General features: G+C 52.0%; 3 protein-coding genes across 5 annotated transcripts in view; 1 reads left to right on the forward strand and 2 right to left on the reverse strand.

Annotated features, from left to right (window-relative positions):
• The window catches only part of NRG2 (neuregulin 2), an 83393-nt gene extending 79046 nt beyond the window's left edge, over positions 1–4347 (forward strand). For both annotated transcript variants that reach the window (XM_065734396.1, XM_065734397.1), the window contains exons 9-10: positions 1429–1653; positions 2824–4347. In XM_065734396.1, coding sequence (XP_065590468.1) covers positions 1429–1653; positions 2824–3469 — 871 coding nt within the window. In that variant the 3' untranslated portion in view covers positions 3470–4347. The remainder of the gene's footprint in view (positions 1–1428; positions 1654–2823) is intronic.
• The window catches only part of LOC136047353 (histidine--tRNA ligase, cytoplasmic), a 513020-nt gene that overhangs the window by 177672 nt on the left and 322286 nt on the right, over positions 1–13062 (reverse strand). The gene's annotated exons all lie outside the window — the stretch shown is intronic.
• The window catches only part of PSD2 (pleckstrin and Sec7 domain containing 2), a 70693-nt gene continuing 64500 nt past the window's right edge, over positions 6870–13062 (reverse strand). Inside the window, exons 13-16 of one of the 2 annotated variants that reach the window (XM_065734394.1) lie at positions 12365–12522; positions 11202–11346; positions 10113–10256; positions 6870–8567 (exon numbers count right to left, since the gene is read on the reverse strand). In XM_065734394.1, coding sequence (XP_065590466.1) covers positions 8361–8567; positions 10113–10256; positions 11202–11346; positions 12365–12522 — 654 coding nt within the window. In that variant the 3' untranslated portion in view covers positions 6870–8360. Of the gene's footprint in view, positions 8568–10112; positions 10257–11201; positions 11347–12364; positions 12523–13062 lie in introns of those variants that run through there. The other variant, XM_065734395.1, reaches the window with a different exon arrangement.

Raw genomic sequence — 13062 nt, forward strand, 5'->3', positions numbered from 1 at the left:
AAAGCTCAAAGATTTGTCCTGGCAGATTTCTTCCAGGTTCAAGCATTCATTAGGTACTATAGCACAGTGGAACTGCTTCAGATATCAAACTCAGGTTTTCAGGTACATTCCTCCCCAGATTCCAACAGACTCAAACCTCCAGTGAGCATAGAGGGAGCCAGGAATGACGTTTTGGGCTGGAAACAGCTGCCTCTAGCCAGGGAAGTCTACCCTTGGTGAGCAGATGGTGTCTTCTCCAGGCTTTGTTTGAATTTTAATGCTTCAACCCAAGCCTTGCTAGGTGTGTGCAGGCTTGAGCAAGGTGTACAGAGGGTCCTCTTCCTGCAGAGCTGCGCCTTGATGGTGTTCCAGTCTGACTAAAAAATCCTCAAGACTCCAGGGTCACCTTTGGGCGCATCCAGAGGATGTAAAGTGGTGTCTGAAGGGTAGTGTTAATGCATGCCAGGTGTGGGAAGCACCTACCTTGCGTAGCCTCTGGTCCTGGCTAGCTGCCATATAATTTTCCTGAGTCAAGTGCAGCAAGCAGGTGTTTCTTGAAGTCATGCCAGAGGCAAACTGCCGGCAGAATCGGGTTCCATTTTACTCCATCAGCGCCTCTAATGAGGATGCTTTTTGAAGTTATAAATTAATGTCATGGTTGCAACCAAGCATGTGCATGTTCTTGGGAAGCCTTAATGAGGCCTTTGTAAGCCCCCACCCCAAACCCTCTGCCAACACAGCTCCATCTGGTGCAGTCTGGGAGTTAAGAGCTGTTGCTCCTGTGAGTTGTGTTGGTGCCATAGGACAGCAGTCAGACTGCTGGCTGTGGTGAGAGTGCAGCACGCTATGCCTTCCCATTCTGTGCATATGGGATGTCGTTTCAAGCCAAGAGCACGGGTACCTCCAAGTGCTGACCAGCAGTACCCAGCCTAGTGTAACTTGTGTCTAGCTCCTTGAACACCTGTTGCAGCCAAAGCCTTTGTTAAATGAATGGGAATGCTTTTCTGTGTTGGTCACAATGTAATTCTGAGCCTTTTCTTCTGACTCTGTTCTGGTAGCATTCCAGAAGGAATTGTTCCTTGGCAGCATGTGCAGTGGCACTTCTGAAGGTCCTTTGTGGACTTGGTTTGGCGTGGCCGAACCTGCATTGCTCTGCACCAAAACAGAGCAGAATTGCCCAGGCCACCCTGCAGAGGCTGTCCCACCCTGTCACCAGCTGTCAGGAGGTGGTGCCCTAAATACCCCGTGTGCACTGGGCTGCCTTTTTTTATCCTCTAATCACACCTCCAAGAAACGGTAAGGAAAGGCGTATCACAATGGGGCTTCCCTGGTTCAAGGCATTCCAGTGAGAAAGGAGTGCAGGGTGTGATCTGTGGCTACGTGCCGCTTTTTGGAGAAGGCGTTGTCATGGATTCCTTGCTCACTGTCCCTGTGGGCTTTGATCCACAGACACGAAAGCCACACCTGGAGCCTGGAGCGGACGGAGAGCCTGACTTCCGATTCCCAGTCCGGGATCATGCTGTCCTCGGTGGGAACCAGTAAATGCAACAGCCCTGCATGTGTGGAGGCCCGGGCCCGTCGTGGGGCTGCCTTCTGCATTGAGGACTCACGGCGGCCCACCACGCAGTACCGTGACTCGGTGGACTCGCTGCGGGACTCACCACACAGCGAGAGGTCAGACCCCATGCAGCCCTGCCCCTGTGCTCCAGGCACAAACCTCCTCCCAGGAGGACAGGTACATCCTCCAGGCACATCGCTCCCGTGGTAGTGCAGGAGAAGCCACAGCTCCGCTCCTGGAAGAAGACGTGGCCCCAAGGAGGCTGCTTGGGTAGGGGCAGCAGTGTGCTTTGCACCATGCCAGAGGTCGCTGCTAGCCAGGAGGCCACGTAGGTTTGGTGCACAGGTTTGAGAGCAGCTGACAATACCCGGTTGTGATTGGTGAACTAAAAGTGGCTGAGCTCCTGGGTGGTGAGCACAGCCCAGGCCATATCGGGGGGGGGGGGGGCAGATAGCTGGGACACAGCTCAGGCAGGGGCTGAGCCTCACCCTGACCCTTAGGGTGAGGTGCAAGTCCTCCACATACCTCTGGGTGGGATGGGGAGCTGACATGCATCCTGGGAATGGGGTTCGGTGTGACTCAGCTCTGGGACATCGTCAGCTGGTGGCAGCTGTTCTCTTTGTGAGCCTGGCTCCTTGTGTTGCCAAAGAGCATCTCCGTGATGCTGCAGCATCATGTGGGTGCCTATGGGTGACCCTGGGCAGTCACATAACCAGTTAAAAAGGCATTTCCCCTCAGGGCAGTGGGACCAGTCGAGTGAAGGCAAGTTGTTTCCTTGTTTCTTTTCCTGGTCCACTCAGATGGCCTACACAGAGATCTTAGGCTTCACGAGACATGAGGCATAGGTAAACCCAGACAGGGAGTGGGAACAGCCCAAAATGAGTGGAGACAACACGCACTGGCTCTGCTGAGTGAAAAACAAAACCTCTGCTTAGAAAGAGGTGGTATGTACAGAGAAGGGCCAGACCACTGAGCCACCACGTTGATGTCAGTAGAGCAGATGAAGACTTGTAGAGGCCTTTTTTTATGGAAGAATTTTGCAGCACCCAGATTTGAGCATCTGGGGGCCCTTCCCTAGGCAAGCATGGCAGTATCAAGAGGGAGCAGGAGGCAACTGGCAGGCAGGTGTCAAGCAGAACAGCCCTTGCTGCAAGACTTGCAGGCATGTGAGGTGGGAATTGTGATGTCCTGGGTAAGGCTGAATCCTGAAGGCCTTGTGGGGCTGCCCCGAGCCCACTCTGGGCTTTGGGCTGCTCAGCGTCCAAACAGAGCTGTTGCTTTTCCAGGTACGTGTCGGCCCTGACCACACCAGCTCGTCTGTCTCCTGTCGACTTCCACTACTCGATGGCAGCGCAGGTGCCCACCTTCGAGATCACCTCCCCCAACTCCGCGCACGCAGTCTCCCTGCCGCCAGCGGCCCCCATCAGTTTCCGCGTGGAGGAGCAGCAGCCTCTGCTGCGGCGGTGCCAGCTGCCCTTCCAGGACACGCAGCGCTACGACAGCTACTACCAAAGGAAGACCTACCTGAACGACAGCATGGGGAGCCTGCCCTCCAGCCCCTTCCGCATCACGGAGGACGACGAGTACGAAACGACGCAGGAGTACATCACAGCGCTAGAGCAGCCAAAGAAAACAGCCAGCAGCAACAGGCGGTGGAAAAAGTCCAAACTGAACGGGCACGTCCCCCACAGAGCCAGAGCGGTCCGGGACTCCTTTTCCTTCAGCAGCGCCTCTTACAGCGAGTCTGACGAGGAGCTGGTGGCCGAGAGCACGCCCTTCCTAAGCACTCAGAACAATGAGGCGACGAACACAGAGTCGCCGCCGCTGCACCGGCCAAGCGACAGCCGGACTCAGCACCCCTACGGCCACGGGGGCAGCGGGCGCAGCAGCCTGGCGCACACGACGCCCAAACGAGAGCCCGACCCGCTCTAGGCACCCGGCACGTACCCCGCGGGGCCGGCGGCGGAAGGAGGCGGAACAAACACAAGACAAAAATAAATATTTTTATTTTATATAAAAGAGAAAAAAAAATATAACAAATAAAATGTTTTATTTTCATTTTAGCAAAGTTGTCTTATAATAGCTAACGGCAATGACTTTTTTATAGGGAATCTCTATTTATATGTAATGTCTTGATTTACAGCTTCCAAGAAAAAAAAAAAAAGGAAAAAAAAAAAGAAGAAAAAGAAGAAACAAAACCAAACAATAAAGTAAAAAAAAAAAAAAGGTGGGCCAATTTTTGACTACTTAAAAATAGAAACTAAAACTATCGTGGTGCCTTTTGCTGTATGCTAGTGCTGGGTTTCATACCGAGGATTCTGTTTCAGTAGCATTTTTAAGATCATAGATTTTTGTTTGGGAGACGACCTGTCAGCAGGGTGCTCTCCCACCTGAAGAAAACAGCCTCGCCACTCTGCCCCGTACCCTGCTATTAACGATCTTGTTTTTTAAGGTATTGTTTAACACACACCAAGGACATGAGTGGGAGTGTTTCCATTATCGTGTCTGATGGGGATCTGTCTTGCCCTGTAAAATACTTGTATTTTTGCTTACATCAGGAGAAAAAGAAATCCAACAGCACCATACCGAAATGCAGAAATGATGTTTCTTTTGCCGCACAGATAGGAAGAGAACATGAAGTCATGCAGCAGCAGCCCTTAACAAATAGCTCTCCACCTTTGGCTGTTTCCCGTGGGCCTGGAGTTGGGTTGGCACAGGTTGGTAGTCCAACGCGTGAGACGTCTGTATGACTACAGTGAAATACAGCCCCGTTCTGTACGGCTGAATCTGGCTCACTGCAGCCTGCCCTGGGGGGGCGGGGGGGGGAGTGGCAGCGCGTGGTGGTCCCGGTGCCGCCCAGGACCCGGTGCCGTGCTGGCCGTGGTGTCCCCACGGCCGCGGTGCTGTGCGGGCTCCACGCACCGTGCCCGGCCCCACGAGCCGCTCCTGGCAGCCGCTGGCCGCGCTGCCCCGATGCCCGGCCCCGCTCGCAGACGCTGCCCCAGGGAGGCAGCCAGGCGAGTGGGCCCCTGTGTACCGCCGTGCCGTGCGTTGGAAAGGGCGTCGTTACCGTAACACCTTGCCGTCGGTGGCAGACGGCGCATTTCCGACCCCGGAGCAGCTCTGCCCCTTGGCTCTGCGGCGCAAAGAGACAGTCCCGTGTGTCTGGGCGGCAGAGCACCCCCGTGGAAGTGCCCCTCTCTCCTCAGTTCTCTGCAGCAAACCTGTTTACATTGTAGCCTGACTTTTTCCTTTTTATATTTTTACTTCTGCATGTCCTTTGCATTTCAGATACTGTAGATTGGATGCATGGTGAAGCTGTGACTGAGAAGATAATACAACAATTGACAGTGTATTTCATTTAACTTTTAGCAATAAAGTAACTAAACCCTCTATTCCTCACCCACGATGGGGTCAGATAGAAAACTCTGCTAATTTGTCATAAGATGATTGTCAAAGTTTGCTCTGGATTGTCTGAATGTCAGAACTCTCGACTGTTTAACACTTGAACATTTTTTTATATTATAAATAAAATAAGAAATATCAATCTGTGAGCGGCGTTGATCTGAGGCAACCCGGGGGCGATGGGGGACTGCAGCAAGGACCGCACACGCAGTCCCACGTACTGCGGTGGGCAGAGAGCTCCGGACATCATCTGGTCCAACCCCTGTTCAGCTCTCTCCAGCTGCAGACGGGGAGATTCGTGCTGCGCTGCCCACACACACACAGACACATTTCTTCCTCAGCTCTTGCAGTGGCTGATCCCACACCGGGCAACCGCTGAGAATGCGGTGTGTGCGCGGGCAGCACAAGTGCCGAGGCTGTATCAGCCGGACTGGGACGGCTCAAGGGGAGGAGCCCTGGGGGAAGCAGCCGCAAAGAAGGAGCAGGCGGCTCTTGTTAGGGGGAGGTGATTACTGCCCCAGGGTTTGCAGGGCTCTGTGATGCTCGGCCCCTCCGGAGCTCTCGGTAGCTCTGAGCTGTGGCACCCTCACGATTTCCTGCGGTGATTTCCTGCGGTGATTTGCTCAGTGTGCCCCTTGCTTCTGTAATTGTGTTCTATATTTGGAGGCAGTTACGCTACCTCAATTTTCTCTCTCATTGCCTCTGAAGGAAGCCTGCATCTCTCTCCTTGTTCCCCAGCCACTCTATTATTAGAGCCCTCATCTCCAGACATGTGAATTGCTAGGGTTTAGCCATGAATATTTTAGAGCAATTTTCACAGGTGGGGGGAGCCACTGCCTCCTCCTGCCAGCGCTGCTCCGCACACACGATGCTGCCTCTCCCGGAGGGGTGGAACTGCTTTGTGGACGCAGACCGTGTGACGCAGGCAGCAGCAGAACGTGGAACCTCAGCTTTGGGACTGCGGAGCCGCCATCAAAGCCGCTGGCAGCGTGCCCTGTGGAAGGATGCTCAGCACAACTGTAAGGGCGTACGCACCTAGGCCGGCCCTTGTGTATCAGGACAGTCACCAAGTGCAGGTGTAACTCCTGGGCTGAGGGCTCTTCACCCCAGGGTGTCACATCCACTGGGTCAGCACCTCACAGCTCTGAGGACCTTTCCTGGTGCCCAAAGAAGGCTTTGCCAGACCCCACTCTTCTCTGCAACTTACTCCTGCCCGAGGATGGCAAAGTGGCACTGTCAGCGTGGGGACTGAACAGCTCCTGGTGGCTTCTTCAGACACCCTGGAGATGGCACTGCCTTCTGGAGGGGATGGCCAGAAAGGACAGGGTGAGGTACCAGATATTACCTGGGATTATGCAGAGCAGGAGTTGGGCCTGACTTCTCCAGCTATGTCAGAGGCATCTCCAACACAGCTTGGAGATTCCCAAGCGCAAGAGACGCTGGCACTGGCCTAACACAGAAAAGAGCACGATGCATTGGAGAAATAGCTCAGTGTTGGCAAGGGTTCCTCTGAGGACAGTACTCAAAGCATCGCCAACCACTGGTGCAGGTGTTAGCATCTTTCTCCTGCTATAAAGCTCCAGGCTGTGTGGGAATAGAGACCAGAGATGAGTCAGATGGGGAGAAGAGTTACCTGAACATGTTGCTAGAGCACCCCATCTGCCTCACCAGCTCCACTGCTGAGCCACCCACCCACAGCACACGCATCCAAAGCACGGATGTGCAACACTCCACTCATGGAAAGGCATTGCTGCTTCCTAGTGCTGTTGGTAGGGGCTTGGCTTCCTCTGCAGGAGCTGATGGGGACCTACCTGTGTGCGTGTGGCCACTAGGGCCACAAAGACCAATCCAGCACACACTGGAACCGCATTTCAGTCCAATTCTCTTAACCAACAGATTCAGCTTTATTGTTATTCTTTTTAACATGATTCTTAGTGCATCATTTCAAATAAACTACCAAACTGTACAAAGAAATGGAGAGAGAAAAGAACGAGTGATAAAATTGGGTGGAGGTTTTTAGTAGTATGAGCCATCATGGAAAACAGTAGTCCATAGGCTCTCAACTGTTGAAGATCCAATAAGTCTTGCTTTCTTTGTTTAAATAGTGCTGCAAAATATTAACAATAAATGACTGTGGTTAGCAGCTACAAGATCCTTCAAAACTGGAGCTTGGTTACCGTGAATGAACCTGGGGGAAAGAAAAGCCATGAGGTAAAGGACCAAACCAAACAGCAAAATAAATAAAGTGTGGGAGGACAGTTGTGGCACTGAAATGCAGTGGAATCGTTTCTGGTACAACAGTAAATCATTGGACCATAGGCAGGAGAAAGGAATGGAAACACAAGCCTCCCCCTTGAAAAGAGCATAGCATATGAATCGCAGAAAGGAAGTACGACACTGACAGGAAGTCAGAACTGCTCCTGCACACAAAGGTTCAGCTGGGCCTGAAGCATGGCTCCCATCGTGCCTCAAGCCCAAAGCCAGGGATGGTAAACAGCCACTCGGCCAGTCTGCCTGAACGAGCAGGAACAGGAGGGCTGTTTCACCGCGAAGCCAGGTGGGATTTCCATCTGAGTGAAAAAAAAAAGGAAAAAAAGAAACCAAAAGCAAATGTAGGCTACTGCATTTTTGCAGGTGTCCTGGTGGGCTGTTCAGGCTCTCCATGGTCCCCAGTGTCCTCTCCAGGCAGCTTATCTTCTCTGGCACACTGAGGTTAAAAACCCACATTAAAGTTTCCTTATATATATATATATTTATTTATATATATTCATATGTATATATATTTATATATATATAAAAAGGATAAGGTGACAGAGGGCACTTCAGGTCTCTCCTGCCACGGGCAGGTGCCTCTCCCATGTGCTGTGCTGGAGATGCCTCTCGCTTGGTCGGTGACCACCTCACGGAATGGTCCTGTCCCAGAGTGTCCTGCCAAGGACAGAGCTCCTCTCATGGCAGGGACGTGCTCCTGCTGCTCTGAGCCCTGCTCCCAGAGCACCGCTGCTGCCACACAGCCTAGTGTCTCGGCTGAGTTTCCTGCACTGCTGGGAACTGTGGATGTGAACCGGTGGAAACTCCAGGGAGAGAAGGAGGAGGAAGGACAGGGAAGGCTGGTGGGAGAGAGCAAGTGGGCCCTGGAGAATGAGTGTATCTACTGTGCAGGCTGCGGTAGGAGGGAAAGAAAAGCCACTGGTGCTGTTGGGGACAAAGAAGAGATGGACTGTTTATGATGCTGAAATGCCAGAGCGTTGCCAAGGAGTGCCAACTAAAGCTTTGACTTCTTTCACTAGAGCAGTCACCGTGTCATACACTTCTATGGATTTTTTTTGTATTATTTCCTAGGTAAAATTGTGCTCATTGATCTAGTCCAGGAGCGCAAAGCACCGCCGCTTCATTCCCCCTGCGTGCACGTTCCTCGTTAAGTGTTCTGCTCTATTACGTCCTTTTCTGCTTTACAGCTAACAGACACGTGCCCCTGGCTCAAAGAAGGGCTGGAATGTGTCTTCCGCAAAGCGATGTCATCGGCTTCCACCTTGAAGAAGCTGGTTTCGATTCTCTCCAGGTCATCTGTCCCGACTTTGATCTTCATGCACAGCAGGTTGATGTACGTCTCGTAGCGGCTCTTCTGCAGGGGAAGAGGGAACAGACAGAAAGCCTGGGAACAGGGACAGGCCATGTGTGGAAAGCAGTGGCAATGCTGCCTGCTACTGCAGGAAAACACATTCTATACTGTCAGCACCCCACTATTCTTGCCCTACAACAGTGCCTGCTTCAAGCAAAGCCTGAGAAGGTTTATCAGCTTGCAGTCCAGGGGTCTGAGGAGTAGGGGGACATCTGCGCAAGCCTCTCTTACAGGTCTTGAGTGCAGTTCTGATTGTTTCAGGTGTGTACTGGAGACAGATGCAGACAACAGATCTGCTCCTTCTCACCATAGGACACTGAGTCCCCATGCTCCTTCCTGCCCATCTGGGAATACCATGAGTGCGACCACACTGAGTGCACAGAGTGCTTCCCTCAGTTAGTACCAATCCTGCTGCTCGCATTATTTCCATGCAGTAACTGACCCTCACCACCAAGTCATGGCCACATTGCTGTCTGCTGTTGGAGGCATCTCCCCTCTGCCTGGCACTGTTATTCCAGCGCTAGGTGGGACCTCTTTTTACGGCCTTATGTAACACGCCACTCCTTTCTTCTAATATCTCAAAGGAAGGAATATCTTGCTCCTCAGTCATCACAGGGAAACAAGCATTTCTAGAACATATCTCATGAAACAGACAGGATGAATCATGCTCTGGAAGTGCCAGCTTCTTGCAGACTGAAAAGTTTGCACGGAGACTTCCCCTTAGCAGGCATCAAAAACAAGAAATGGGGCAGCAGCTACCTGAAGGGCTGGCACAAACACAGGGGAGTCAGCAGAGCACACCAAACTGTGGCACTGCGGATTCAGGCTGAGGACCACAAGACAATCATTCTTCAGGGAAGGTGGCAGAACCCCAGGGCATGAGAGAGAGATTTCCATGCATTTCCAAGAGATGGCCAGAAAATGCCCCTCAGCCCAGGCCAACACAGGCAACAGCTGAAGCTCCTGCTGAAACCATGACTGCAGCCTCCAGCAGCCCCTTCCCCAACACCTGTGTCAGGATTCCTATCTTCTGCTCAACTCTGTCTGGAACCAAAGATCTCATTTCTCCCATTAAGTGCTTTGCAGAGCATTTGGACTGAGCTCCGTGCATCCTCAAAAAGTCTGTAGTCATCTGTAATGCTGCTTTTGGCTTTATTTACAGAAACAGCTGCAGCAAAACAAGACTCACTTCCCATGGCTTTTTTATTAATGTTGCTGAAAAAGGCTGAGGAACACTGAGGATTGAATCACTCCTTTATTTAGGACCTGAGTAAATTTCAAGTTCCATCACAATAAAGGAAGATTTTATTTCTCTCATCAGTTTTCCCTTCCTCAGGTTAGAAATCACAGAGGGGAGGCAAAGTCTGCTCATTCTTTTTTTAGATTTGAAAGAAAACAGTAAGGCTTATCACTGTCACACGGCACACATCCAGCTCCTGAGTCCTCCCCTCTCCCTCTCCCCAGCTCACAGCATCCACTCCAGAGTTCTCAGTTCTCCTCAATCAGCGAAGATATCATTTATCATAGAAAAGATGAAAATTCCTTTACCTCAAAAATTAGGTAATGTTCTTTGAGCCTGTACTCTTCAGCCTCTTTTGACTTGAGGCTTTTCTCTACAGGATGTGATTTATGCTCTGCTAATTCGTCTGCAATCTGCTTCATTTTATTTTCATGAGACCTCAGCTGTTCCTCCTGCCGAGAGAAGCGTGTCAGGTATTAAAATGTACGAGTGCACCGCCTGCCTGTCCCCGTGTGAGTCTCTGCAGGGATGTACGCCCGCCCTGTGCTGCAGCCCGCGGTGTGCAGCACATTTGCAAATTCATCTGGTAACGAGCAGCTGAAGCACAGGCATTTGAGGAAGATCAAAACTCATGTGCCAAGACATCACAAAAATGAAATCTCTGCGTCCTTCAATATGCAGCCAAACTAGCTGTGTCTCCAGAGCCTGTGCATCTGGGCTCTCTGGAGATAAGTCACCCTCCCAGCTGGGGCTCTGACACCTGCTCAGCAGGCAGATCTGCATTCCTCTCAGGCTGGCCTTTCCCTTCTCCTCTGCCGAGGAGCAGTGTAACCCCACTGCTTAGAACATTCGGTGCTCCCCAGGCACTGCAAACAAGAGCTGCTCTTCAGATGGCAGCTGCCTGCCACGCCGAGCTAACAGAGCCATGCTCCGCTGCGCTGTGCCCCGCATGCAGCGAACCCTCCTACTGAGTGGGACTGCGGCTTCCCGGCCTGAGAAAAAACAGGCTGCCACCTATGGGCACTGTTACAAAACGACCAGGCTTGCTGGGTGCAGCACCACTTGCTGGTTCAACCCTGCTCAACAGAAAGCTGGTGGAACATGCTGGACAGCGAGCAATAAACAGGACAGAACCAGCAACCTTAAAGGTGAGTTTGTGTACATAGAGATCATTTATGGTCACTGCAAAGGCAGCATTGTCCAGACACCAGCATTCAGCATGGTCTGCCCAGATCACCCACTCTACTTTCCTGCTCCTGCTCTGTAGAAAGTGTGTGCTGCTTTGAACCTCTGCATGTGTCTGCCAGGCAGAGCTGGAGGAGCTGCAGATGCACTCAGCCTGAGCTGCGTGCTTATGTCTTATCAGGCACTCTGCTGCAGCTCCTCTCACACTTTACCTGACACAGCTTGGTCATGGATGAAGGCAGGAGTGGGCGGCAGAACTTCTTCATGGAGCAGATTGCAGCTGGGAAAGCTGGGGCGGAGAAGATAGCAGCAACGAGGTTGATCCGCAGAATCCAAGAGAGCATTTCTTCCTTACTTCTGTCACAAGAGGAGGTGAGAAGAGAGGGCTGTCTCTAAGTGCTCCTGACCAGGCTCAGGACAGCCCTAGAGGCACCTGTTTTCACAGTGCCCTTGCTTTGGAGCCATTGGACTGTCACCATGTGAAGGGGAGGGCACTGGCCAACTGGCTGCTCTGCACCACTCTTGTGACTGCAGGGCTGTCCCTGGGACTCCTGCCTGCCTCAGCCACACCAGCTGTAGTCCCTGAAGAGCTGGGCAGGCGTTGGAGGCAAGGGCCAAGGTATCCCACCCTATGGAGAAAGGGAGCAACACAACAGAGGTCCCCTGTAACAGGGCGAGCCCCTTCATGGACCCAGACCAGGGTTTCTCACCAGATCAGTTTAGCACTGCTCTCACCAGGTGGGCTTTCACTGCAGAAATCCAGATGCCAAGCTATAGCCTGATGCTAGTGCCTCAGCTCAGCTTCAAGCCAAAGGTCCCTAATGACAGCAGGTGGCAAGGGGAGCATCAAGCAGGAGACAGCTCAGCAGCACTTAACACTTTTTAACAGAGCAACTTTCCGCTGCTGCAGACTAAGGAAAGAAGAAATGGCTTGTCTTAGGAGCTCATTAATGAGCTTTAGCCACTTTTGCCATCAAAGGCTGCTGAGGAAAACTGGCAGCTCCTCGGTTCAGTGTACTGTATGGATTTTCTTCTTTCTGCAGACTGACATTACACATCAGTAAGGGGAGAGCTGCAGTGAAGACACACCCACACCGGGGACAATGGGACAGTGTCTGGAGGCCCAGCAGTGGTTTCAGGCTGACTGGCCACTTCAGTCCCAACTGCTTGCAGTTTGGCAAGATCGGGTCTGTGTGGGCACCCCACGAGGCAGCTAGCACAGGTGTGTAACTTTCGGGTGGTATTTAAAGCACATTTTGGAACGGGAGAGGAAGCCGTGTCCTTCCTCAGTCCGTCACCTCCCATCGCACCCTGCACCTAGTGTGTGAGCTGACAGGGCAGCACGGGAGGGGCTGGTGGCTGGACCTGCACTTACGGGGCCTGGAAGAGGAAGACTCTCCAGTCGGCTGTCTTCAGCTTGAGCACGTTGGACTTCTTGCTGTAGTCAGAGGCTTTTGTGGCTAAGGCGTGGTGCACACGGATGGCATTTTTCAGATCCACTTCAGAGAGGTCTTTGTCAGGTTTATATTCGTCCTGTGAAGAAGGAACGTTAATTGGATAATGACTGTGCTAACATTTGCGGGCTACTTTAATGAACCTGCCTTTCTCTCTGTGCTGTAATCACAGAGTACCAAGACCAGGAAAAGCACTGCTTTGTACAGTAAATGCTAGGAGCTGATAATGATAATAATTAACATCTGGCAACTTCTTCCATCATTAAGTTCACTGGGAAGATGTGAAGAAGGAGATGAAAGTTTTAAACATAATTATCGATAGTTCTCTTTAACACAGCACATGCCTGAGGCTTTGGGGGATGACACGAGGCAGGGCCAGGCTTCTGCAGAGTTCCACCTTCTGTGCACAGCGCGTGTTGAGTGCAGCTCCACAGCCAGTACAGCTGCGAGCCCACAGAGGGCACAACAGACACTTGGCAGACTGAGCATGCTTGGTCCATACTCGGCCTCCCTTGAGTACGTGTGACCCTTTGGCACACTGTTTCATGTAAGTAGTTACACAGACACTTGCAAATTGTTAAATTGTTCCCTGTATTCTTGCTGCACTTTCCCCTTTGAA

This window comes from Cyrtonyx montezumae, unplaced genomic scaffold, assembly GCF_038088225.1.
Source record: "Cyrtonyx montezumae isolate F1298 unplaced genomic scaffold, pur_monq_1.0 scaffold_18, whole genome shotgun sequence".
Classification (NCBI taxonomy): domain Eukaryota; kingdom Metazoa; phylum Chordata; class Aves; order Galliformes; family Odontophoridae; genus Cyrtonyx; species Cyrtonyx montezumae.